The 26,313-nt window shown below is 48.1% G+C and overlaps 1 protein-coding gene across 2 annotated transcripts; it reads right to left on the bottom strand.

Moving 5' to 3' along the window:
* Positions 1–636: 636 nt before the first annotated feature.
* Positions 637–25,671, bottom strand: midn (midnolin). 2 transcript variants are annotated; one of them, XM_048252436.1, is made up of 8 exons: positions 25,092–25,671; positions 22,790–23,018; positions 21,146–21,233; positions 20,946–21,008; positions 11,971–12,615; positions 11,261–11,387; positions 10,721–11,044; positions 637–2,156 (listed from the first exon to the last, which is right to left on the bottom strand). In XM_048252436.1, the coding sequence occupies exons 1-8, from the start codon at positions 25,165–25,167 to the stop codon at positions 1,894–1,896; spliced, it is 1,815 nt and encodes a 604-aa protein (XP_048108393.1). In that variant the 5' UTR covers positions 25,168–25,671; the 3' UTR covers positions 637–1,893. The 2 variants fall into 2 exon arrangements, with proteins under 2 accessions (XP_048108393.1, XP_048108394.1); XM_048252437.1 differs by lacking the exon at positions 25,092–25,671 and having other exon boundaries at positions 22,790–23,538.
* Between the last annotated feature and the right edge of the window lie 642 nt (positions 25,672–26,313).

Genomic DNA, 26,313 nt, shown 5'->3' with positions numbered 1-26,313 from the left:
CTAATCAATAAAATCCTACCCTACAAAAAAGCAGCTCAGTGTTTTCTTCACAAAGTCATGCATGTGTATCTTCTCCGCAGCACCACACTTTTTGTTCCAAGTCTGTAAATTTTACAAAAGGTCCAAGATAATTCTCTCTTCTGCATGCAATGAAAACTCTAACACCCCCCCCCCCCAACACAAAAGCCCGAGTAGCAGCATAATGTCTAGTTTGTGAAGGGCCTGATTTGATATGTTCTTGAATTTATGGGTGGAGGCACTAGAAATAGAAGTGAAGCTCGCAAAACTGGAAATTTTGTGTCCCTTGTTGTTGTGTACTTTTTTCCTCCCAATTAAATTGGAGAGCATGTGAATCTATAAGGCCTAAACATGGACTGGCAAGTATGTTTGGCTGCATCTTTGGAGATGCAATCCACACACAGCTCTTGAATACTTTTACAATACACCCATGACAAATGCAAATGACTACTGTTTTTATTTGGCAGTCCAGAGATCATCTCTTTGAGAACATGTGATGATTGTGGAAAGAAATGGCATGATGTTGCAGTCCACATTAACCAAGTGAAGTGGTTGAGAGCAAAGAGTGAAAGTGATTTTGGAGCGAGCCTAAATAATGAACTACAGTAAACTTTGGGCCACACTTGAGTTCATTTACTCGGTCATCCACAAAAATGCATACACCCACATGCACGCAAACAAAATACAAACCACATACACCCACTCCACTCAGCTGATTAAAAATAAGACAAAAAACTCCTACCAAGGTTTACAGAGGTTGTGACTTTACAGTAAGAAATAAGAGACATATTTGTGGACATGATCTCTTCAATGAGTAAATGAATGAATGGTTAAACAAGTGACCTAGAGAAAACATAAATTACAGTACTGTAGAAATCAATTTTTTTCCAGGACTTGAGCCAAGCCATTTTGGGAAACTGTTTTTTGAAAACAGCAGATAAAAAAGTGAAACAAAAATAGACGATTTTCTTTCTTTATATATATATTCAAAGGCATTGATTTTACAACCCTCGGCATGACTTTTATCTCTTTTATTTATTATTCTTTAATTATAAATTGTGTTCCTATTTATGAGCTGTTGCTGGGGTTTCTTTTTGAGATCCACTTGTTTTAGATGGGAAACATGCATTTCCTTGGGTCTGTTCTGTTTGTCCTCTGAAGTCGTGGCCACTGGAGGCTCCATTCCACACCTTCCACGCTTCCAACCAGCCACCAAAACGAAATCATAGATATGTGCAAATAAAATACCTTTCAACTGTACGAAAAAACCTGAATGCTTTGTGAACAATGCTACATATTTCCTTAGAAAAAATACGTTCTGAAAATGAAAACAAAAAGGAAAAAAAAAACTCTAAGAAATAACACAACTCTGGTTGGTGATCTGGAGACTGCAAATGCCCATTCTGTACGACAGCAGGATTGAGATCTGCATCTTTTTTTGTCTGTTCAGTACACTGAGAGTCCAGTTTAGCAGTTTGAATCTCCATCCAGAGTTCTCCTTGGAAAGCTAGAAAACAAACAATCAAACAAACAAAAAAGAGACACAAAAAGAAAATACACCAAGTCTGCTATGCTTAGTTTTTTTTTCCCGTCTTTTTCGTCTTAGGACAGCAAGCATTTGTATGCTCAAAACACAGGTGTCCTGTCTTTGTCCCAAAACGTTATTCTTGTGTTTATTTCTTTTTTTATGTCCCCACAGAAGTCAACAAAAGCAAAACACTTTTGAGTGCCAAACAAGTCTTTAGACACAAGGAGAAGTGTTCCTCATCTCCTCCTCTTCCTCGTCGTTTCTATGCCACCTCAAGTCCACATCCTCTCATCAGCAAACACCTCTCCGTATCCTTTCCTCACGCGTTTCCTCCACTCTCCTCCGCTCTACGCCATAACGTACTCCGTCTTCATGTCAGCCTTGACGTCAGGTTTCCACACCGAGTCCTCGAAGTCCAGGTCCAGGGAGCCCTCGCTGGACATGCTGCTGTTGCTGTTGCTGCGGCCGGACTTACGGTTGGGCAGCCAGTGGTAGGGAGCGCGCGAGTCCCGCCGGGCCTTCCGGCGCAGCCGCTTCTGCTGCATGAGCAGCTGCAGGCGCTCCACCTTGCAGCGCGTCGCCCGGTTCTCCGTCTGACGGATACGCTCGCCTGTGGAACAAGAACAGAGGGAGAAAGAGAACGTTAGAACAAACGGCAGCAAGAGAACCCGGCAGCTCCTCATCATTCAAAGCATCATCAATCTTTAGTTGCCTCCCCAATCTTTTGGGTGCCTGTTTTGACTTGTTGTGAAACTGATATTTTTGTTGTGTTCAAAGGGGGGAGGGGGCAGGAATGAGTGGGTGAGTACAGAGCAGAGGAAGAGGGAGAGAGAGAGAGAGAGAGAGAGAGAGAGAGAGAGAGAGAGAGAGAGAGAGAGCCAAAGGCAGAGCTGGGCTGCAGCTGAGCCTGGTCAGTGTTATCTAAGGCCAAACGCAGGACAAATAAACAGACCAGAGCTGTGACACTGCTGTGCTTAAGAATTCCCTGTGTTCTCAACACTCGCTCCCTCTGCTAAAACACACACATACACACACACACACACACACACACACACAGATGTAACCCTGATCATCTCACACTATGCCTTGACTTTCCATTACCAGATTCAGTCAGTTTAAAACTGCACAGTAATTCCACAGTTAATTCAGAAGGCCTTGCAAACATACATGCACTGAACATACCAGCACACTACAATCTGCTCTTTCCCTTGTGCAGTCAATGAAAATCAAGGCACACACTAACAATAACAAGCACCAAAGCAATACTAACTGCATTTAGAGCCGTTGATGTGCCTATGGAACCAAAACCCTCCAGGGAGAGTCCCTTTATGCCACCCACTAGGATCCGGCCACTCTTCCCCCACCCTCCTCCCATACAACCTTAATTTCATTTATAAATAAATTCAGCAGTTTCGAAGGAAGACGGCAACCACAATCTATTAGCCAGCTCCATTAGAATCTATCCAGGAATTAAATAATTAAATATAGGGCTAGAATGTCAATAATCCCAAGCAAGGACCATCCTTCACTCGAACACACACACGCACAAGCACAAGCACACACACACACACAAACACACACATCTGTGCAGTGCACACACAAACACACAAGCAGCAGCAGTAGCTTTTAACATGGATCGATGGCAAATTAAAAAGACCTATTGATTAAACCTTAGCTCTAGCGCAGCCATCCATCTCCAGGCGAGGACACTGCTATTGGCTTTCAATAGAAAATGCAAGCGAATGGAAATTGTAAGCGAACAGAGCCTGTCCCCCACCCCCATCACCCCACCCTACACCCTTTTCTCCATCTTGCTCTCTCTCTCTCTCTCTTTCTCCCTCCCTCCCTCCCTCCTCTCTCTCTCTGTCCTTCTCCCTCTCCTTTTATTGCTGCAGCTTCCTGCTCCACATCCATTGAACCACCAGCCACACACCCACCCCCACTGCCTCGACCCTGCAGCCCCCCACCCCCACCCCACTCTCCTGCAGAGCTCCGGCAGCCCCTCGGTGTGGAGCTCTGGGAGGGACGTGCTCTGGAATTTCACCACCCCCCCCTTACAGGGGCTGGAGGAGGGAGAGGACAGCCGGGGAGCCGACTCGGGAGTGGAGCAGCCCGCGATCAATTTGACCCTTCCCCTTCTCATCAGGCTTTGTGTTCAGTAGAGCTTCATCTGCCCTCCTCCTCCTCCTTCTAATTAGCCTCCTTTTTCTTCTCTCTTTTATGTTTTTTCCCCTTTGTTTCTTTTTTTTTTGTTGTTGTTGCAGAATATGAAAGCTCTACCACCACTGAAACCATGCTAATATTGGCAGAGCGTGTTAAACGTTGATGCTGATGGTGTTGAAACGGGTATAGTGGTGGTGGTGGTGGGGGATGGGGTGTCCACTCTGGGCTGCCAGGCTGTGGATGAGTCATATCGACATTCTTCTCTCTCTCACTCTCTCGACATGAAAATAAAATTCGCGTCAGCCCTGCGCCTGCCTGCCTGCACGTCAGTCGGCCTGAGATCAGAGGAGGACGCAGAGCCTCGTGCCTCGCAGCACTAAAAGCACAGCCTCCAAGGGCTCGCCAGCTCCCGCCACGCTTGCATTCTGTGAGGGGTCTCTTTGTTTGCTACCAGCCTTCTCTCCCTCTCTTCCTCTCAACCAACCCCCATAGCCCCCCCACCCTCACCACCACCACTGCTATCAGCAGAGTGGCTACAAGGCCGGCAGCCTGATAGCGCAAGGAGGAAGCAGTGTGGAATGTCTCTCTCTCTCTCTCTCTCTCTCTCTCTCTCTCTCTCTCTCTCTCTCTCCGACACACAATTTCCCCTCACGTGTGGATGGCTGCTGCTCCTGCTAACGCTAACGTAGCTAACACTGCTGCCCTGTCGCTGCATACTGAGTTATCTCCTTCAGCTGTCCTTTGAATTATCCTCACCACCACCACCACCACAGAGCCACGGCTGGGAATCTAGGCCAGCTAGCCTCGTCTCCCATCGCAGACAACATCCCACAAGCTGGAGGGAGTGTGCAAAAATAATAATATTTAATAATAATAATATAATTTTTTAAAACACACGTACACACACAGACACATCCACCCACACACTATACTCTTATGGAAGACAATGTCCTGGTACAAGATGTTTTAAAAAAAAAAAGACTAAGGGTAGCTTAGACAGACAGAACACAGCACCTCTTCTGAACCTCTCTCACAGGCTCTCGGGATCTTCCTTCTGCCTGCTAGGGCTCTGCCTTCCGTGTTTGCCCTCGGTTAAGTGTTTGCGGTGGAGTGCCTGAGCCGGTCCAGGTGTCCACAACAGTGACCTGGCACGGGCGCTGGAGCCCCACCTCACCGGAATGTTCAGTAGGCTGAGCCTAGCCTGACCTAACCTTCCCTGCTGTGTTTTTTTTCTCTCTTGCGCACGCTGCTAGCGTCACAGCCCTGTTCCTGCCCTCGTGATGAATGCCGTGGCCTGGGGGGACTCCGGGAACTATGTTTACTGCGCAGGGGCTATTATTAGCTTGGAGCCCTGAGCGGCCGGGCGGGCAGGTTGTGCCGGCAGGGGCTGGCCTGCACTGGCCTGGGTCCTCGGTCGCAGCTTTTCCTGCGGAGCCGCCTGGCCTGACACGAGAAGCACCGGCTGTCTCGGGAGACAGCGAGCCGGGCCACGCATGTGCTGGGTGGGGGCTGGGACCGTAAGAGGAGGAGAAGGAGGAGGAAAAGAGGAGAAGTGGGGTTACCGGGGGAACAAAGGCAGAGCACATGCAACGCTATCCACCCCTTCCTAATTGTTCCAAGGTCCTCAAAACAAAAAAAGACAATCATTTTTAAAAGAAGAAAAGGAACAGAAAAAGAACACACACACACATCTCTTGACCATTATCCTGATTGTGTTGTACAAAACTGGGCAGAAGAGGAAAGAGAGAAGGGTGTGTGTTTGCTTGTGTAAGCGCAATGGGTGCATATTAGCTTTAGGTCATGAACAAGGAAAACACCCAGTGCACACAGAGAGAGAGAGAGAGAGAGAGAAAGAAAGAAAGAAAGAAACCACTCCCTGCAATCTACAAAAACTTCCTCCACCCCTCCGGCCGGAGTCCCTATATGAACACCGCATTGTCTGTCCGAGCAATGTGCTGCAGTGTCCTCAGCGCTCACACACACACACACACATACGCACACACACACACAGAGAGACAAATACACACACACGGCTCTTTCAAATGGCCCAACTAATGCACCGAGCAGCCGTAGGCACTGACAAGCTGCACACAGACTAGCATGAAAGGACAACACAATGCTGGCTCCTCCCCTGCAGTGCAGCTGTTGGATTAATGCAAAAGATATACACCTGGCTCTAGGCTCCCTTCCTCCTCAACCTCCCCTCATCCATCCTCTCTCTAAATAAAGTGCACTGACGGGGGTTCCAAAGGAACAAAAAAAGCAGGCAAACCACACAAAACACAGTTGTTAGGGAGGGGGAGGGAGGGGGGGGGGTAAAGAGGGGAGGGAGGGGTGAGTGATAAGCATCTCCAAAGCCCTCAAGTACTACCAGGAATTCAAATAGCAAGTGAGTTTTCCACATTAGCTTTAACAGTCAATGCTGTTCTCCCAGGAATGGAAAAAGCATCAACAGCAACAACAGCAACAAACCGAAAAAAGGCACCAGACAAAACAGAAAAATAAAGCATGCCTTTTATAGATTAAGGTAGCCCTGAGCAGAGCTGCTGCCTAGCGCACATCGGTTGCCATGTGGTGCTAAGCCAGGGTAAAAGCAGCAGTAGGGAGACGGCCGGACTGATTTATGAATAAATCGATGCAGCGGTCAGCTCGGCCTCCAGTAGTATGTCCGCCAGGCCAAGCCTGGGGGGGTGGAGAGGGAGGGGTGAGTTGAGGAACAGCCGGGCAGCAGCTACCAGGGAGATTAAATGAGATTCCCTCCCCATTGATCCCTTAAAGATCCGCTTAATTAACAGTCGTCTCTGACTGGTTGTTTGTGTTGTTTGTTTGTCTTGAGTAGCCCTGGTGATCAGACCGGTTTGCTGTTTGCGCCGACATCATGGGAGCGGTTTCTCCAGGAGCACGGGGGCTGGCGCACACAGGGGGCCGCTAAAGCCCAGACGCGTGCTTCTCTCTAAGCTCGCCTTAAAGATTTTTCTCCACAACCAAAGTCCGCCGAGTTGTCAAACAACATCTCGCCCTCTAATGCAGGAGGGATGTTTCTTTTTTTCTTTCTCTAGCAGCAACCAACACCACCTCACTTGTGCAGAGCCTGTGTTTTCTCCTACCCTATTTAACAGCATGTAATCCTGCCTGCTGGAAAAGCGCGATGGAGGCAGGTAGGGCAGGGCAGGGCTGCTGCTGCAGCACTTGGTGCCCAGCAGCGACGCATCGCTCCTGCAGGTCTGGGAACGGAGCCAGCGCAGCCACAGGGTAAACACAAGCTAAGGGTGGCCACCGAGCACAGGGCGGCCATTGTGCTCCTCCACCATCTGGATCCTGTGTTTCGCAGAGGCCAAAGGGAGGAACCAGACAAGCACTCCAATGCAACATCTCCATCCTGACACAGAGGCAACAGGCATCAATGGCCCTGCAGGGGAGTGCTGGGTCTCCAATGGCCCCTGATTTACATATTTGAGGCAGTAAAGGCCACCTGATGCGGATCACCAGAACCCTCCCCAACAAACACACACACACACACACACACACACACACACACCTTACACCCCTTTGAGAAAGGGGTACACGCCTTTGAGAAAGGGCCGCCGGCCGTTAGCAACTCACAACATGTGCGCCGACAGGGGAGCGACAGCGAGGGGATGAATTATTCACTTGGCCCCGGCTGGGCAGGTCAAGGTAACGCTGTGACAGGGACGGGCAGGAGGGGAGGGGAGGGGAGGAGGGGAGGCCTACGGGCACATAGTCAGGAGGCCACAGACGCCAGGAGCTCAGAACCAGCTAGAGCGGATCACTGAGGAAGAGGGACAGGCAAAGGTGTCCGTCGAGCTGGCGCTGGGGCACAAGAGAGAGAGAGAGAGAGAGAGAGCTGGAAACAGAATGCACACAGCAGTGGTTGCAGTCGCGGCCGTAGTTTGCTTAAAGGCGGATTAAGCAAGCAGCGAGAGGAATTTCAACATTCCCAGCCCTTGTCTTGTTTTCTAGAACTCTGCCTCGAAACACCAGCCCCACCCGGTCACCACCCCCCCCCCAAACTAAACTAAACTAACCCTGCCTGACAGATAGTGGAGAGGCGAGAGGAAGGAAGAGAATGAACGGGCGCCCCTCCCTGAGCGTCCATCCCATCCATCCGTCCATCCACTCATTGAGTGTCTTTTTTTGTTCTCGTTCCCCCCTCTGTTGAAACAGGCAGCTGCAGTGGGGAGAGGGCCTAAAAGCCTCCTATAATCCCCTGGCCTGGAGGCTGTCTCTCTCTCTCTCTCTGCTCTCTCTCTCTTGCTCTCTCTCTCTCCTGACTCCACAATGGCCCGGGTTGCTGCCCCTTCTGACTGCCTGTTCATACGGTGCAGACAAAGGACCGGACTGAGCAGTGTGTGTGTGTGTGTGTGTGGGGGGGTGTAGGGAGATCCCACAGAGCGCAGGAATTCAGCTAACAATTACCCCCCCCCTCTCTCAAGCCCCTCTTTACCCTGGACTCCCCCTCCAGCCAACCCACACACCCCACCCCACCCCACCCCATTCCACCCCCCTTCGGCTGGCCCCACTAGCCAACCACCCCCGGCTCTCCCTGCACAAAGGCCAGGGCTTGTCATCGCCAAAGGTCTTGCCAAATCAGGGGGAATCATTGGCTTTCAAGTGTCCTGGGATTGAGAGCTTCTTTTCTGAGCCACTCTTCTCCCCATTCTGGCGCAGGAGGGGCGCTGAAGGGTGGAGGCGCCTCGTAGGTACAGCCGACGTGGTGACATTTCCACACAAAAAAAAAAGAAAGACAGAAAAGAAGAGAGAAGAAAAAAGAAAGAAAAAATGTCTGAACGCGCAACTTAAAAAAAAAAAAAACCTGCAAAACATGTGCAGCTTGTGCAGCTTTTCAGGTTCACCGTGTTCCTGCTGATAAGAAAAAAAAAAAAAAAGAAACTTTTTTTTCCCAACATTTAACTAAGTTAAGTGCACAAATGAAGGCTGTAGCTGCTGATGGCTAAGGAGAGGCAACAAACAAAGGAGAGGTCTGGCGTACTTTACTCTTAACTCGTACTCGTAAACTTGAGAGCGAGCGAGAAAGCAGGACTCTGGCGGCCCGGTCGAGCCCCGGGACAGCTCCCCCGACCCCCATCTCCCAACTGGAGGAAGCACCAATTAATCTGTGGGCAGTAGCCGGTCGGATATAAACAACAGCTTTTATGAATGGACGCTTGGTGTGTGAGTGTGTGCCTGCTTTTTTCCCTCTCTCTCTCTTTCTCTATCTCTCTCTCTTGCTCACTCTCACTCACTCATTCCCTTCACTGCCTTCCCAGCACAATGTGCATTCTTCCAGAGCTCATGTTTTTTGTATAAATCTATCTATTTAAAGGCCAAAGGAAAACAAGCAGTCATTGAGGCACTGGACTGGGCTTGGAACGCCTCGATGGCTTTTGCAGACGGGGCTGTGTGGAGTTCTGGACAGCATGAGTGGAAAGAGTGGGAAGGCCCACTGACTAGAAGGGGGGGGGGGCTGGGCGGGGGGGAGGGTTCTGGGTTAAGAAAACAGACAGGCACCATTTCACATGATGTTTTTCACATGATATGTATGTATGTGTGTGTGTTTTTCTAGACAAAAATAAATAAATAAACAAAAGAAACACATCAAAACAAAGCAGAAGGGATGAACAATGCATTCATGCTTCTTGTCAAAATAGTTGACTCATAAAGCAACGCAGCCAGACTGAATACCCAAAAATGGAAAGCACCATTGCTCTGTTTGAACAAGCATCAGCGAGGGCTTTGATAAATTATATCAAAAGACCTTTTAATCATCCATTTAACGTGCCACAGCAGTAGCTCAAGCCTATGATTCAATTTCCCACTAAACAGCGGCAACAGCAGCAGTAGACACCAGAGTGCCCCGACGCACGCCTGTGAATGTTATCTGCACTATCAATCTGCTGCACCCCTTTCTGTCTACTCAGGCCCGCTAGCACAGTCACCCCCACCCCTATGAGCCCTTTGAAAGGAAAGCCTACACCCTTAGCTGAGCGCAGACACAGACCCGGAGCCAGCTAACCACAGCGAGCAAAAGAACGACCGAGTGAAGCCTTAAAGAACAAGTCTAATAGGAAGGTGGTACCGGATACCCCAAGGCATCTCCTCTCTCTTTCTCTGTTTCTCTCCCTTTCTTTCTCTCTCTCTTTCTCTCTCTCTCTCTTTCTCTCTCTCTTTCTCTCTCTCTCTTCTTTTTCTCTGCTACCCTCCCCCATCTCTCTCTGGTTGCCTCACTCGTTTATTTCCCTCCTCCACCCTTCCTCCAAGCTCCTGTGCCATCGCTATAAATGTCTCCGGCAATCCATGTCTCTCACTCCTCATCAGTAGAATTGGCCATCATTGCACAGACTGTGCCCTGGAAACCCATTTCAACACAGCACAGCGGCAGCAAGCCTATTTCCACGCAACAAAAACTTTGAACCCACAAGAGTAAGATTGCTGTATGCCATTTTATAGCACCTTTTTCTGATTACACATCTCCAATTCACCAAATTTGACAACCACCATCAACTGATCAAAATGATATCTTCAACCATGAACAGATGGGGCTGCCTATTTTATGCCAACTTTTAATAATACTAGCTCTGCACCCATTATGCCAGTAATTGATTCAGCCGCCTATTTCTCTGGCTGTAACCACACAAGAAGCAATCTGCTCCAGCTGTGCCTCTTCTAGCCAACAGAACAGGAGCACCTCTATGCATGCAGCAGACATATAGGGCCCTGTCATGTCATCTAACTGAGGGGCAAAGTGCAAGGTCAGGCAAGGACCAAAGTGTCTCCTGTATGAACTGAAGCTATCATGTGGGGGCATTGAGCAGAGCCATGGATGTTTCCACGGAGGATCTTCCTCATGGTATTAAATAAGCAAATAGATTTTGCTATCAAGTTATTGAAAAGTTATATTTAGTTACTTATTGATAGGTTATTATTAAGTTACTGAATTCCTCGTCATTTAAACGAGGACCCCCAGAGCTACACCGTGGAGACCGTACTCACCAGGAGTCTTGCACATGCGGATCTGGCTCTGGCACTGCACCAGCGGGTGGAGGCTGGCCGGGCTGGCGCTGGGCACCGAGGTAGCCGAGAGGCCGGGCGCGAGGCTGACCGCTGGGGTCGGTGACGTGGGCGATGGCGAGGGCGAGGGCGGGGGTGACGGCGAGCCCGGAGTGCACTGGGTCTGGTAGCGCAGCTGGGTGAGGGAGGGGGGCATACCCTGGTAGTGGCGCGTGGCGCTGAGGAGGTCGTTGAGGATCTGCAGGATTGTGCCGATGTCCCGCCGGGGACGTCCAGTGCTGTCCTGACAGTTAGGATGCAAAGTGCCTGCAAGGGGAACAACATCAAACATAAGGGATCGGTTCTCTACCAGACACATACGAAAACACACTTCCTAATGTGGCTAACCCTGAGGCGGTGATTGAGTGATGATTCAGGCTAATGGTTTACTTTGCATCTTGGCACAACACACAAAAAACGAAAAACAACAACCAGTGGCAGTGACGACTGGTGACGCTGGCTTAACTAGATTGTCTTCTTTACCTGAAAATGTCCCAGAGAAAACCCCGGGAGCATGGTTGACGAAGCTCTCAATGATGGCTCCAGGCTTCCGAGAGCGCGCCGAGGCCACAGAGCTGCTACCGCTGGGGCTCTTCGCTGTGCAGTTGGCCTGAGAGAGAGAGAGGGGAAGGTAGAGGGAGTGAGGGGAGGGGGGGGGAGTGGTCAGTCATTACCAGTGCCTCATCATTACCATAGTCAATAACTACTGATTACTGACACACACAAGACACCTGATCATACCATTGATCATACAGTATATACATAAACAAGATGAGATTGACTACTATGGTTAGGGTCAAACCCAGAGCTAAGGGTGGACAGAAAGTAGCCCCAGGCAAGAGTCTCCAGGGTAAATAAGGGCACAAGTTAATGTGTCATTTATGCTGCTATGGCCAGAGGGACACCCATTGAGGTGGCCTTAGGCAATAAAGCTTTCTGCCTATGAGAACTGCCTGCTATGCTTTAGCATATAAACCACCGGCAGCTATTAGCTACAAGTGTTTGTATTATCATTAATGCATGAGGAGTGTGAGGTAGTGTCGACCACGAAGGAAATAATTCATCCGGCACGGTGTGATAATGCATTATCAAACAAGTAATTACACCTACATAAACACACAGTAGGCCACACTCATTTACTACTGAATGAACAAGAGAAGGTTTAGAGATGTGTGGTGGTGTCAGGGGCTCACCTCTGGGCAAGGGGCTGCAGGGCTGGAGCTTGGGCTGGGGGTGGGGGTTAGGGTGGGGGTTGGGTTGCTGGAGCCGGCAGAGGCAGAGGCGGCCTGGTGGGAGCGCAGGAGGCTGGGGGTCAGTGGAGAGGAGCGAGCCTGGGCATGGGCATGGCCATGGGCCTGAGGACTGCAGTGGCCCGTGGAGGCCGAGGCCGGGTGGCCGTGGGGGTACATGGAGGCCGGCGACTGCATGGGCGCAGAGGGGGTGAAGGCCGGTGGGCTGGGGGGTGCCGGGTGAGAGTGGATGTGGTGAGAGTGGGCATGGGTGTGACCGTGGGCATGGCCGTTGGCGTGGGTGTGGGCATGCGCATGGGCATGTGGATGGGCATGGGTGTGTGGATGGGGGTGGGGGTGAGGGTGGGGGTGGGGGTGGTGGTGCGAGGTTCGGGGGACTCCGCTGCTGCTGCTGGTAGTGGTGGTGGTGTTGGTGCTGCTGCTGGCCCCAGCGGTGGTGTCCTGCCCGCCGCGGGAAATGAGGTGCCGGTGCTGCAGCTGCTGCCCACCCGAGTGTTGCGCCGCCAACTGCAGCTGGACGAACATCATATGGTCGCCCACGCGCAGGGCCAAGGTCAGAGGGGAGCGGCCGGACAGGAAGTCGCTGACCTGCACAGAAGAAGAGGATGCGAGGTTTAACATGACAGCCCCATTGTCACTTCACTCTTTCATTTCACAACACGAAAAAAGCACACACGCACACACACACACACTCACACACACACACACCCCAGAGTTGCCTCCTGAAGCCGTCACGCCTGACTCTGAGCTCAGCAATTCAGCACTCGCACAAAGGACAAACTTCTGTCTGGCCCCAGGCTTGTAAGGCCGAGGCAGACGCACAGGATGCGAGCCCACTCGCTCCGCGCGTCGCATAATACCCGATTGTTCTGCTGGCTGCCTGCGCCGGATCAGGAAAGGATGCCCATTTTAGGAGTGCCCAGAATGGAAACGGGAACCAATCACGGAGACTCTGACCCTCTCAAAGCGGGACAAAAGGACTTGCCTCGACTTGGCTAGGGTGGAGGTGTGTGTGTGTGTGTATGTGTGTGGGGAGAGGACATGCAAGAACAATTTCTCTCTTGTCCCGTCTTCCCAGCCAGCCCCCGGACCCGCTTTTGTTGGCGTTGCCACTTGTCGCGGGTGGCGAAAAAAGGGGAATGCATTCACGAGGCAAAAAAAAAAACCTGGGGAAACTGTGCAAAAGGCACTCCAGTAATTGCGATTCATTTCCGCCGCAGAGAAAACACGCTGACGCGAGCACAGGGCAACAACAAGGGTTCGTCTACACATGGAGGCAATTTTGTGCAGTAGAGATTGAGTTGAGGGGCTGGGATGGGGTGGGGTGGACACACACACAAACAAACGCCGAGCGGACCGGAGACAGCCAGGGGCATTTCCTTCCTACCCATGAGCCTTTGTAGTGTGCTTGCGCCTGCTGACCTGATGTTAACCTCCCTGAATCACCAGCCTTTGCCCTCCATTGCTTTCTTCCTCCTCACCAGCTTATTTCTTTTTTCCCCCCATCGACTTCAGCTCTCTGAAGCTCGGGGTGACCTTTACACGTTCACCGTCCAAAAGCTTATTGACAGAACGCACAGACAGGACTTGCCACTTGCCATATCATCTAAAAACTGAACGTGACCTCAAAAACCCACTCTTCCCCAGTCTTAGCCATCATATGCAGTAAATAGGGTATACTGTATACAACTAGATGTAAAAATGAGTAAAAGTGTGTCTGATCAGTCCAATCTGGATTGTGTGAAGCCCACATAATATCAGTGATGGGACTGGGGGCCGAGGTGCGCAGGGAAACTCCGTGTGTGAAAGGTCATTTCTGAGTCAAGACAGAGGTAGTGGGCAGGTGCTCACGCTGTGGACTGGCAGCTGTCACACTGCTCATCACGGCTGCTTGACAGCTGAAGGTAACCGGGGTAGGTTATCCACAAGTAGCTAGGTGTTGTGTTGTGTTGTGTTGTGTTGTGTTGTTCCCTTCTCTTCTCTTCTCCTCCGCAGTCCACTAACCACAAAAAACACCCTTGGCGGTCTTAAACCTGGCTTGCACATTGCACAATGGATGAAACAGTAGCATGTTTGTTCAAGCTGGTGTGATGAACGCCCGCCCCCATCCCCTGAGTGTGTGGTGTTAGCTGCTCAGGCTGAGAGGATATTTATTCAAACACACTGAACCCCCTTCCATCCCACCCTCCCACATACACACACACACACACAACCCCCCTCCATCCAACCCCCCCTGCCCCACATGTCTGACTCCACATTAGACTCACTGATGAGCTTCTTCGTCACCCCCTCCCCACCAACCAACCAGCAACCTCCATCCCTCCCTGCAGCCACCCCCCCCCCCCCTCAAATGGAGTTGTCACGTCTGGCCAAAGTGTCTCAGTGAGTCACACAGTGCACCCAGGCACCCAGCCCACATAATGAGAAGGCCAGCTTCAGCTCCAAAACCTCAGAAACCAGCGAGCAGCCAGCACCAGCGAGCCAGTGAGCGAGGGAACAGCGAGAGTGAGAGTAACGAGAGGGAGAGTGTCTCACCAGGCTGGGGGGGGGGGGGGGCTCTGTAACGCAGAGGCTGTGGAGACAGAGGAGACTTTTACCCACCACTTCCATCTGTCTGAGTCACAAAGGATCCATCAACACTCCACCCACTACACCCTCTCTTTATGTAAAATACAGAGAGAGAAAATGAGGAGGAGAGGGAGAAGAAAGGGGGTGGGAGAGAGAGAAAGAGAGAGAGAGAGAGAGAGAGAGAGAGAAAGAGAAAAAGAGAGAGAGACCATACGCCCATCAAATTAAACAGACAAAAGAATCCCTCTCTGGAGCTTGTTCTACGTCGCTCGTTACATCATCGCCATGAAAGTTCATCATTCCTCGTGAGCGAGGGAGTCGGGGCTTGGTGATGTTTTTCACACACGCATCTCATGTGACCTCAGCCATCGTCACATGTCACACACGCACACAAACATGCGGACACACTGAGAGGGAACATTCTGTCTGGAACACCTGAAGTGGGTCAGACGCCCCTCCTCAAGGATGATGTGTGTGGGGGAGCGGCAGGCTCTTGGGCTTGCGCTTGTGCTTGCTCGTCCTTGTTCAAACATGCCTCTTTGTTCTCCTGGAACCGCATCTCTGCTGGTCATGTCAGCGCAGACAGCTTGTACTTGTCAGCCTCATTGACAAAGAAACCTCTCAAACTTTGGCTACGAAAAAAAGACTGCTCCCAAATCTTCCATCAGGGCCTCACTGACACATATTCTACACTCCCTTCACACACACACACCAAGGGGCAAACGGAACACACACACCAAGGGCAAACGGAAGGTGTACAACAGTCAAACAAGTACACAAAGCGCTCAACATTAAGGCACACTAGCAATGCCTGGTCACAGTACCTTAGGGTGGAAATCCATTCATAGCCTGTATATCTATTACTGTGAGGTCCTAACACCACAACTACCATCCATTTTGTTTTTGTTGTGTACAGAACCGGGGTGGCATTTTACACTGTAGCAAGCTGCAGTTGCTATGCAGTGAAGAGAGAATATGATAAGGGAAGACAAGGGGGGTGGGGTGGTTGTGGCGATGGAGGTGGTGGTGGTGGGGGTGCTCTGTAAGTGGGGGTGGGGTGTCAGAGAAGGCATGGTGGTGGGTGATGGTGATGAAATATTCAGTGAGAGTATGCCTCTGGCTTCTGGTTTTTTTCCCCTTTCTCGCGCTCTCCCTCTCTCTCACTTCTTTTCCTCTCACTCTCTCTCTATCTCTCTCTCTCTCTCTCTCCTCTCTGATCTCAGTGGCTGACAGTTTTATTTATTGGGGTCCCTGTGGTTCAAGGAACTCATTTGCAGGCATTCTTCCTTAGCACACTAAGGAGTAGAGTGGCGTGGCGTGGAGCGACGTGGCATGCAGGGGTTGGGCTGACATTCATGGACAGCTGAGCCGCTTGATTTCAACATAAGCGCTCGGGAGGGTCACGGAGGAGTGCCATCAGAATAAAAAAAGAAAGGGGAAAAAAAACTCACCTTTTTAAGGCCTTTTGAGGGGCTGCTAGCTGGGCGAGGGGGCGCGGATAGGAAGGCGGTGGTGCTCAAGGCTCAAGACCGTGTTATTACCCTTGATATGAACAGCGTTTGATCTCGCTTGTTCGAAATTACATCTAAATCTCGAACTTCGAATTTAAAAGTAGAATCGACGATGCAGCCACACCCCCAATGTCACATCCAGCATGTATGCCAAGACGCACAAACGCACGTGCTGAACTGCAGCATCAACACTCCTCTGCAGCCAGTTAAAATATACACATCAACCTACCGAAATCAAAGCTCCTCTTGCTACTTTGAAATCACCGGTGTGGAAAAAAAGATCAAAAATCGAATCGAATCGTGACTTTAAAATCGAAAATTGCATCGAAATCGAGGATTTGGAGAATCGTGACACCCCTACTCGCTTGGGGTGGTATCAATACGGTGTACATGAACACACACAGTAGGCAGGATGGAAAAGACAATTTCTGGCCCCTTTTGGAAAGAGTGGAGGGTGGAAGGAGGGCTGGGGGGGGGGTGGATCAATGACTTGCATCTTCCTAGATGTCATTAGTCCTTGGACCTATCAGTCACACGCATCACAACATGGGTGGAAGAGTCGGCCCGTGATCGCTAAATCAGATCAGCTGAGCGGAAAGGAGAGGAGGAGGTAGGAGAAGAAAGAGAAAGAAAATGTGCAGTGTCAATCAGCAGAAGGCTGAACGAACTCCCAACACCCCCTCCACTCATATCCCCCTACCTCCCTCCCTCTACATTACCTCTGGTTCCTGTAGCGCGTGTGGCTCTTTGAAGGTACCTAGGGTTTACAAAGAGCCAATCCACTTCAATAATGCTCACAGGATGGCAGCACCTGCTGTTTCTTTCCCAGCACTCATGCCCTCAGCCGCGTGTGATCATCAAAAGGTGTGCGATGCGAAAGGACAACACCTTTGATTCAGAGTAATGAACATCCTTTAAATGGATGACAAGGAGGGGAAGTGAACAGAGAGCCCTCTCCCCAGCTCCGATGGCCTGCTCACACACAACGCTTCAAGGGGAGAAATGCATAGTAACCTTACCACAGTGCAGCCATGCAAGCAATACTGCAAATTATATATTTTTTGTCACCCATGTTGCACAAGAAGTTGCACTTGTAATCTGACCAATTCCATACTTCAGAGGAAAACACACAAATAGATGCATCCAGCTATCGTAGGAGGAGAAGGAAAAGCACAGTGAAGACTGAGGAGACTTGGTAATTGTGGTTTTGCACTCCACATGACCCATACTGCCCATTGGCTTTAGGTTAACACCCCATCATTACATTCACACCTGCTGAAAAGCCTCATTACGACTGCCTTTGTCAAACATCAGGGTCATTCAGATGTACTTTCCACACACACACACACACACATACACAGACACAGACACGGACAGAGGCCGACACACACACACAGACAAACACACACCAACCCCCTCGCCGCATCACTTCAGTCCAGTCACGATGCCTACCACTTGAATCACAAAAGGAAGCGCGAGGATGAAAAACAACAACTGTCACGACACAGAGGCGCTTGGCTGTGTAAACTCAATGAAGCTGGGCTGTGTGTACAAAACACACACACACACACACACACACACACACACACACACACCATGGTACACAAGCCTCTTACCTCCTCATCAATAATCAGCACAATTACATCTCCACCTTAAACCGCTTTGAGTGTCTCAGCCGTGTGACCAAGGCAGCCTTGTACAGCTCACTTCATTAAAGCAGCCAATACCAAAAGCAATCAGCAGCCAATAATTACAAACAAGGTCACACTCATGATGGTTCTTCATCACAGTATTCAACTGTGGAACAACAAGGTCTATAAAAGCGCCATGCAGCAGTGGAGATGTCTGCATGGAAGGGTTGTGATGACAAACAACAATCTCCAATCAGAAACAAGCGATCAGTAATCTAACAGCCTTCATTAACATATGACCCAAGCTGAGAACTAAATCACAGCTGTTTGTTAGATGAGGTCCTCACAGTGTCATGATTCCACCTAGCAATTACAATCACCCTCAGCGCACATCCCAGAGAGGATGGTGAAGAATGCAACAGAACAACCTTTGTTGACCAGAGAGAGAGAGAGAAAGAGAGAAAGAAAGAGAGAGATAAAGACAGACACAGACACAGAGAGGGCGAGATATATATATATATATATATATATATATATATATATATATATATATATATATATATATATGTGTGTGTGTGTGTGTGTGTGTGTGTCTTTGGCTGTTTTTCAGGCTACGACGGCACACAAAGGATGAGCCCATCACCAGTTCAGACACAGCACAAAATAGGACTGTGTGATTCACCAGAGCCCCTCCATGCCTGTGCGTGGCAAAGCCTGCCCAGCAGAGCTGCCTGCCTGGCTCCCCTCCCCCCTAGTCTGCCTCTCTCTTTGGGGGAGGGGAGTTAGCGGCTGTGACGGGGAGAAGGAGGAGGGACACTGACAGAGACAGAGGGAAAAAGAGACAGAGGTGACCTGCCTATATTGTTGAGATTCAGCTATCTGCATCTGTCCATGTTCAGACACAATGGCAGTGAACAGGCTCGTTCCAATGCAGATTTGAAGTAATACGTCTGTGTGTGTGTGTGTGTGTGTGTGTGTGTGTGTGTGTGTGTGTGTGTGTGTGTGTGTGTGTGTGTGTGTGTGTGTGTGTGTGTGTGTGTGCTGAGGAAGGTGCATGGTAGTCTTAGAGCACCACATATGCAACAATATTAGAACGATGGCATCAGGGCAAAAAAAAAAAAACTTTACTCGAAGGATTAAAAGTAAATGGTCTTTGTGGTGAGCCTTTCTCCCAATTAGCTCTGTGGTTCAGGAGAACGAGACACTAGTTATTATTTCTGCTTGAGGAACAGTAAAAGCTAGAGACGATTTTCCTTTTCAGCAAAACACAAGAATTCTCTTTTTTTCCCCATGCTGAGAGTAAGTGGATGCTGCTGCTTCACATATATGAGCCCATGTTTGAAGAAGATAAAAAAAATGTCAACTTAAATGAAAGTAGTGATTCAAATTTTCATAAACTCCCTTCTGCTGTATAAGAATATGATGTTACGGGCAAAATAGGGGCTGTGTTGAAACATGGAAACCACAGCAGCTTCAAATTATGGGCCAGAGAGGGCTGTTAGGCTGAGGTAACAAGGGAAAAACACCACGCCAATAATTGCCAGGCTTCCTCTTCCATAAAACACCCTCTATCTGGCTACGCAGATATCTGAAATAGACTCCATCCCAGAGCCCTGTTCCATCACTGGGTTAGTCCTTGGAACCCAGCTTGGAAGCTATGGCTTGGAAGGTGTAGTTTATGACATGTAGTCTCAAGCACTGAGCCTACTCTGGTCCTTCACTGAGGACCTTTTGACCACAGAAAATGAGAATAGCTTGTGTCAGGCACTTTATGCCTATTATTGATTACTGATTGATTGACTGATTCATTCATTAACACAAAGCTGAAATATCAGGATATACATTCCCAAATGTCACCTCACGGCCTGTCTGCGTATATCTGGTGACTTTGGTTTAAAAAAAAAAAACTAAGGTCCAATCGCAAATGGGGATCAACATCAACTATATTAATGTCAATGTTGCATTTAAAGATAAATCTTTCTGCAACCCTGGACAATAAAAGCATTGGGTTCAGTAGGGTTAGAGAAAGGGCCTGATGGTCAGCTTTTCCCACCCCACGGTGCACAACATTCCTTCCCAGCGTCTAAATGAGTTACCAGGAAGCTAATAATACAGGCCCCCTCAGACCGTCCAGTGTATCCTTGAGTGACATCAAGCAGTCCTCCACGAGAAGTAGCACCTAATTGGCATGGCACTTTCCTCGCACACCCTTTCCACAAAACAAGTCAATCTCAACAAGAGGGAGGAAGAGAGAGAGAGAGAGAGAGGGAGAGAGGAGCGTCTGCTCGGTAGTGCGGGCGGGCAGGCATTTCTCTTGCTCTTTCTCCTGGAAATAACACTGACTGCATCTGCCTGGAGAAGGCGTAGCACATGATGGAAGAGGCGTGCTTACTGCCAACCCTTCCCCCACGCACAAAACCTGCCTCATCTGTCCTTGCTACTGCGCCACCGCTATAGACCTCTTAGCTTACACTACACTACACTACACACACACACAGACACAGACACACACACTATCTCTCACACACACACACGAACACACACACACACAGACACATTACACTGTGCACACACACACACAAAAAATAGGCTCCATCATGAGAATCAGTGTGCAAACAGTAAATACCACATATTTTACTAAAAACGCAGTAATATTTAGATGATTCTAAAGCTGCATTTCCCACTGTCGAATATGGATACTAAATTACTGTAGTTATTACATGTTACCAACACCAATATTGATCATCATAATGACATAATGAATATCTGCACAATAACCAATCATTTTTGGTCAATGTATCCCATTCCAAACATGCACCTCCTCAGATCAGGCTAAATCCACCCACACGAGAGCAGATGAAGAAGCCTTGGGGGTGGGGATCTAAAGGAAAGGTCGCTGACTGAGGGCTTGTCTAGGCTTGCTTAAAAAACACACAGACTATGATGCTAAGAGACCCCAGGGCCTTTTCTTTAATATACACACAGAGTGATTACTGACTCCTGGGCAGCTGCTATGGGGAATATCACCATCCACTACACCTCCTCAAGAGAACAAAAAGAAAAAAATAAGGCCTCAGCATTCGGCTGTGCATGTGAGTCCCTCTAACAAGCCCAGCAGATTTCACTACAGGTTTAAGTCATGTATCACAAGGACTTTGGTAAGATGAAGTAGCCAAAAATGTAGAGTTTAACAGAAAAAAGATCTTACCTGAGTTTCTGTTAAACTCTCCAAAGCTTGCATTACTGACTGCTCTGGTCTGGATGCTTGAGACTTTAGGGAGGAGGAAGAGGATAGGTTAGGGTACAAAAAAGGCACTGTATCTCTGCAACTGTAATGAAATCTCTTGAAACATCAGTGGAATAGCTACAGGCAGTGTTAGATGTGAAAGAAATAATCAATATTATTACCATTAAGCCTGCTTCGACGGTGGGGACAAGTGTTAACTTGCTCCCATCAGTGATACCCAGGTCTTGGAGTTTTCCTGTGCTCAGCCGCCTAAGACAGGAGATACTTTCTTTATCAGCAACTAAAGCATCACAATGCACATTCTGCCAGTTCAGCAATTGAATGACTTCACTCTTGGGTGAAACATTTCCTATACAGTCAAACTACAGATGTGACAGCTTTCACTTTGAAGTTGGACTTAATCTGAAACACACGATAAATCAAAACATCTGATAACACACATTAAACTGACATCCTGGCAGGGATGAAACAAAACACATCTGTGTGACAGCTTCAAAAGAGTTCAACATTTCCTCAGCAAATAGCTTATCAGTTTTGATTGGACCATGGGTGAACCACTTAAGACATGCACTCATTAAATGCCATCCCCAACTAAACAAAGGGATTCAACTCCTTGCCTAAAGGCAGCTATTTAGAGAGAGCTATTGAGAGAGAGAGAGAGAGAGAGAGAAAGAGAGAGGATTAAACAGTGTTCTAGGTTTTATAGGATGATGTCATTTAGAGGTAATTAGATGAGCGACGTTTGAAAGGGCCCCCGTTTGAAACAAAAACAATGAGACTGCCAGGGTCATTTGCAAGTGACAAAAGATGAACCCTTCACTATACAGTGCGATCTCTCATGCATCGCTGCTAGTTAATGTGAAAAGGTGAGGCGAAACTAAACACGTTTTTCAATTCTTTTTAAACAATATGAAGAGGAAGTACCCAGTGTGGATACAGGCCTTGGTGCTCCCAGCGTTTACACAGCACCCCGCCTGCTTTAAATGACAACTAGAAACCACGCGGAACATTGCATCTGGCCTGCATGTTTATAAGAAACTGTCACTGAGCAAATTCCTAGTAATGGCAGAGTAGTGAGGAAGTGACCTGCCTCTGTGATTTCTTACGTGGCAACGGAGCAAGACCTGCATACTTCAGTAGTCTGCTCCGAACAGTGCAAGCACTACGGTATAGGCCAAAAAACCAAACGGACTCCGTGCGTTTTATCTGAGCGATAGTAGGCTATGCTTTCGTATACAGCCTTGCCTATCACATATCCTAATAATGGGATCTGTGCTTTTGTCTGGCCTCAGAGTCATATCATTTTACTCAAGGCAGATGTCCTTGATTGCTTATCTTGGTGCGTGTATAGCCAACGTCTCATCATTACACTCATCAGATCCACAGTGATGTTAATTTGTCACAAAGCGCTAAGAGTCCCCTCACCGGTCATAACTTCATCCACGACTAGAACAATCATCTCTACCAAAAAGTGGATATCTAGATTGTGACAGTGCAGGTTACTCGGATGTCGTAAACTACAGATAAGGAGCAACTGAAACGAAAGCGTGTGCATTTGTGAATATCGCCATATCGCGCAACTAAGCAGACATTTTAATACGCATCAGTCGTTCAAGTTACTGTGTTAACTATTATACAAAAAACACATACAATAAAACAACCGAAATTTCTAAAATGCATGGACATGAGCTGTGCATCATTGATTCACATAGTATGCTATTAAGGATTCTGTCGGTTTAAAGGGCACCAACGAGAAGCTGCTCTGGTGAGTTAAAGCGCCAGTGTTCGTTCGTGCGGATACTCACGTTTCTTTGTGTAGCAGTGCGAGTCTTTCTTTAGGAACTTTAAGTCTTTGGGACAATCTTCTCTTCAAACCCTCTACCGTCTCCTCCAGTGGAAGGGAGAGCTCGAAGCGGGTGCCGGTAGTAGAATGGATGTACAAATTCATGGAGGGCTCACTGGGAACGGCCTCGCAAGACGGAGCTCCGCGGCTGGTACAGCTCCGGGCACTTGGATGCTGGTCCATTCGATAGCCTGTATTCAAGGAGAGACACGTCGAGTCTGGTGGTTTGGTTGAATGGAAGTGTCTGGACTAACGTCCGTCTTAATCTCACAGCGAGAAACCGTTATCTTTCAGTGGACACATTTAAAGCCACCCGTCCCGGACGATACGCTTTAGACTCGGAATGTATTCCCAGGTTAATATGGAGGGTTTCTGTTGTGCAATTTGATCAAGCCTCGTTTCAGGTTCTGAAAACGCTACGCTGTAACAATTCCAGTAAATTTCAAGTAGACCAATGAAAGGTATCTACAATGAACTAAGTCTTCAAAAAAACAGGAGCGCAAAATACGTGCCTTCTTTCTTGATTAGATGTCGCATTATATGTGTTCTTTGTTTCTATTGTTCATCAGTATACGGAGCTGAAAGCATCAGGCGGAACTGGAAGGTGCAGAAGCCTGAGAAGATTAATACAGCTTAGCCCTGTAGCGCATACACGCTCAAAGTAGCTCCAGTGAAACCGACAATGAATGCTGATGCAAGGTATCTTACTTCCACAGGGCTGAGATTACGCCTACAGTACAGCCTTCGGTCCAATCCTAGGAGGGGTATTTGTAGACGTTCTCGTTTCTGGCCAATAGGAGGAATAGCATCACACCCACGTGGAGGGTAAGGTCCACCTTTCCACCCCCACATACCATATTTGGCCATCAAGAACCAATCCAATTTAAGTGGGCGTGGTTGACAACACCAAGAAACACGATAGTTCCATCCCACTAAACCAGCTCCAAACCATTCATAATATATTACAATCACAATAGAAGTCCATACCAAATGGAGATCTTTCTCTATTTTCTTGCAGATCGTGTATGCAGCCTAATGTTGCATGCTTTTGAGTATATCCTTTGTGTATGGTTTTAAATGTATGATAGGCGATTCTATTAGTCTGACTTTGGTTCTTTCTGTTATTGTTGTGCACATTTTAACATCAATAATGTATGATTAGCTGATCATTCCAGCATATCGTAACAAAACCAATCTAGACCTGGGCACATAACAGAGTTTGTCATATAGGTGTAGAATATGTAAATGTAGTTCTATGAAGCTTGCTATAAAGATATTCCAGGTACGCCTAATGGTCTGGATCCCTTCTTAGGGCCTATGCAAGAATATACTTTTTGCCACATCTTGTAGAGATATAAGGCATTCCCAGCTATTTAAATGCTGACTATTCAAACATAACATAACTTTACAGAATACAATACTGTCCATTCTGTTTAAGCACAAGACACGATCGTTCTACTGATAATAACGATTCCTGTGACACTATAGGATCACCGGAGGTAGGCAACAGAGACCCACGACCCCTGCACAAACTCAGGTGCTTTACCGCCGTCCAGTGGCTGCAGGGCGCACAGTGCATTTGACAGGTGAGATCTGTCACTCACTGGTAACATGGGTCGAATAGGTTACATTTTGGCAGGAATCACAACTCCTTTTCAACCCAGAAGTCGGAGTCGGACACTAAAATGCAACAATAATCAGGATGACCCGTGGGCTGTAAAAGCCACTTCAAAAGTAAGGGTCTTGTTGAACTCTAGCATGTAGGCAGAGAGACACTCGGTAGTTTTTCAGAAAACCTAAAACATCACCAGATGGAAAAGGAGGATGGCATCAGGTAACACGTAGCCTATCGTTCATCATTTATGTTGTTCCACAAATAAAGATGCTCAGTGTTTCGCCATTCAGCTCCACAAGATAACGAGATGACGTAAAACATCATGATGGCATGTAGCAAATAGGCATGATAGCTTGGTGTAGGCGTAGGCTATTCTACTTGTGTGGCTGAGTACATCTTTTTTATAAATCCGTTGCGTTCTGTGGGCTAACTATAGGCTTACCAACGCCTACGCAGTTTAACGCAAAAACACATTTAGGATATCGGCTACAGCCTACTCATGTTGCTACAAGAACGAATAATGGAACTGTCGAGTTCTGTTGTCTGATTTGAGTTTGGGGTGACGTTATTAGCACACTTGTATACATCTAATTACAGGCAACTTATACTTAAATATACTTATTACAAGATGAGCATGAATGACACTTACCAATAATTGTTGCGAAAACCTTAACGCCTCGCGACAAAGTTTGTGATTCTCTCCAAGGTCCAGCCAGTTTTGGCATATAAGTTAAACTGTTAACAAAATGTATCCAAATGTGACAGTATATCCACAGATGTGTGCGGGGATGTATCTCTCAATGAATCCTTCGGTGCTTCGGCAATACTTCAACTCAGGCGCAACTGCAATTGGTCAAAGTCCAAATTAGTCCATATTCTTTAACATGACGCGCGCGTGAGGATCTTTGACGCACTCTAATCGCAAAGCTGTAGGTGACACAACTCTTAACTAAGCTCCCTTCATAGTAGGCGGAGAATACGTTTCTTGCGCGGTCAGCATCTGATTTAAGGTGGCAGATCACGTCCAGCTGCCCGGGTTACACAGCACCTTTCTTCAGTGGTTCTGTTTACATTTGGCAAAGACTGTAGGTATACATGTGCCCCATAAGATTGGGCTATGTTGCATTTTGTCTGTCAAGATCCGCGGAACGATAACAAACGGAGTAAAAGACTAAATATGCGGCGTAGTCAAACGACCTTAACAGTCAGCAAATGAAACATACGCTTTTGGGTTGGAAGGGGTGTGGACTCCAATGACGCCATGTGAACAAAAAACAAATCCAAGTCACCGGGCAACGGATACACTGCTTGGAAACAAGCACATACATAATAACAATTACTGGTAGTCGTATATTTGATTGAGCCATATGAGAGGAATCATATCCATGCAAAAGCATACATAAAGGTAATATATAACGGCTTTGCAGAGGCTATTGATGAATTTGATGTTCATAAAATGAACCACGCTAGTATTCTATCTTTTTATCGTGAGATTTGTAACATTCGCAAAACAGCACATCGCATTACGCATAACGCAAATCAGTCTGGCTTTCAGGTTCAAGTGCAAGTTCAAGTTCAAGTTCAAGTTCAATTTGTAAAAAAGTGTATGAGGCCCATCCTCTCTGAGGCTGGGGATATGGCTTGGGAGCGGCGTGGGTGGGTTGTAAACAACCGGCTTCGAACGCGTGTGTGGGACGTGCGGAGGAGGCTGTGTGGGTGAACTGCATTCCAATCCATCAAAGTCATGATAACAACGTACAGCACATTTAAAATGTTGTCTGCCATAAACAAGCAGCTTTCAGCTGGGTTTTTTTAAGTAACAATTTCCTCTTCAATCACAGAATAGAGACGGGTGCGACACACCTGCAAGT

Source organism: Alosa alosa, chromosome 9 (assembly GCF_017589495.1).
Source record: "Alosa alosa isolate M-15738 ecotype Scorff River chromosome 9, AALO_Geno_1.1, whole genome shotgun sequence".
Taxonomy (NCBI): domain Eukaryota; kingdom Metazoa; phylum Chordata; class Actinopteri; order Clupeiformes; family Clupeidae; genus Alosa; species Alosa alosa.
This window is presented reverse-complemented; position numbering and strand designations above follow the sequence as displayed.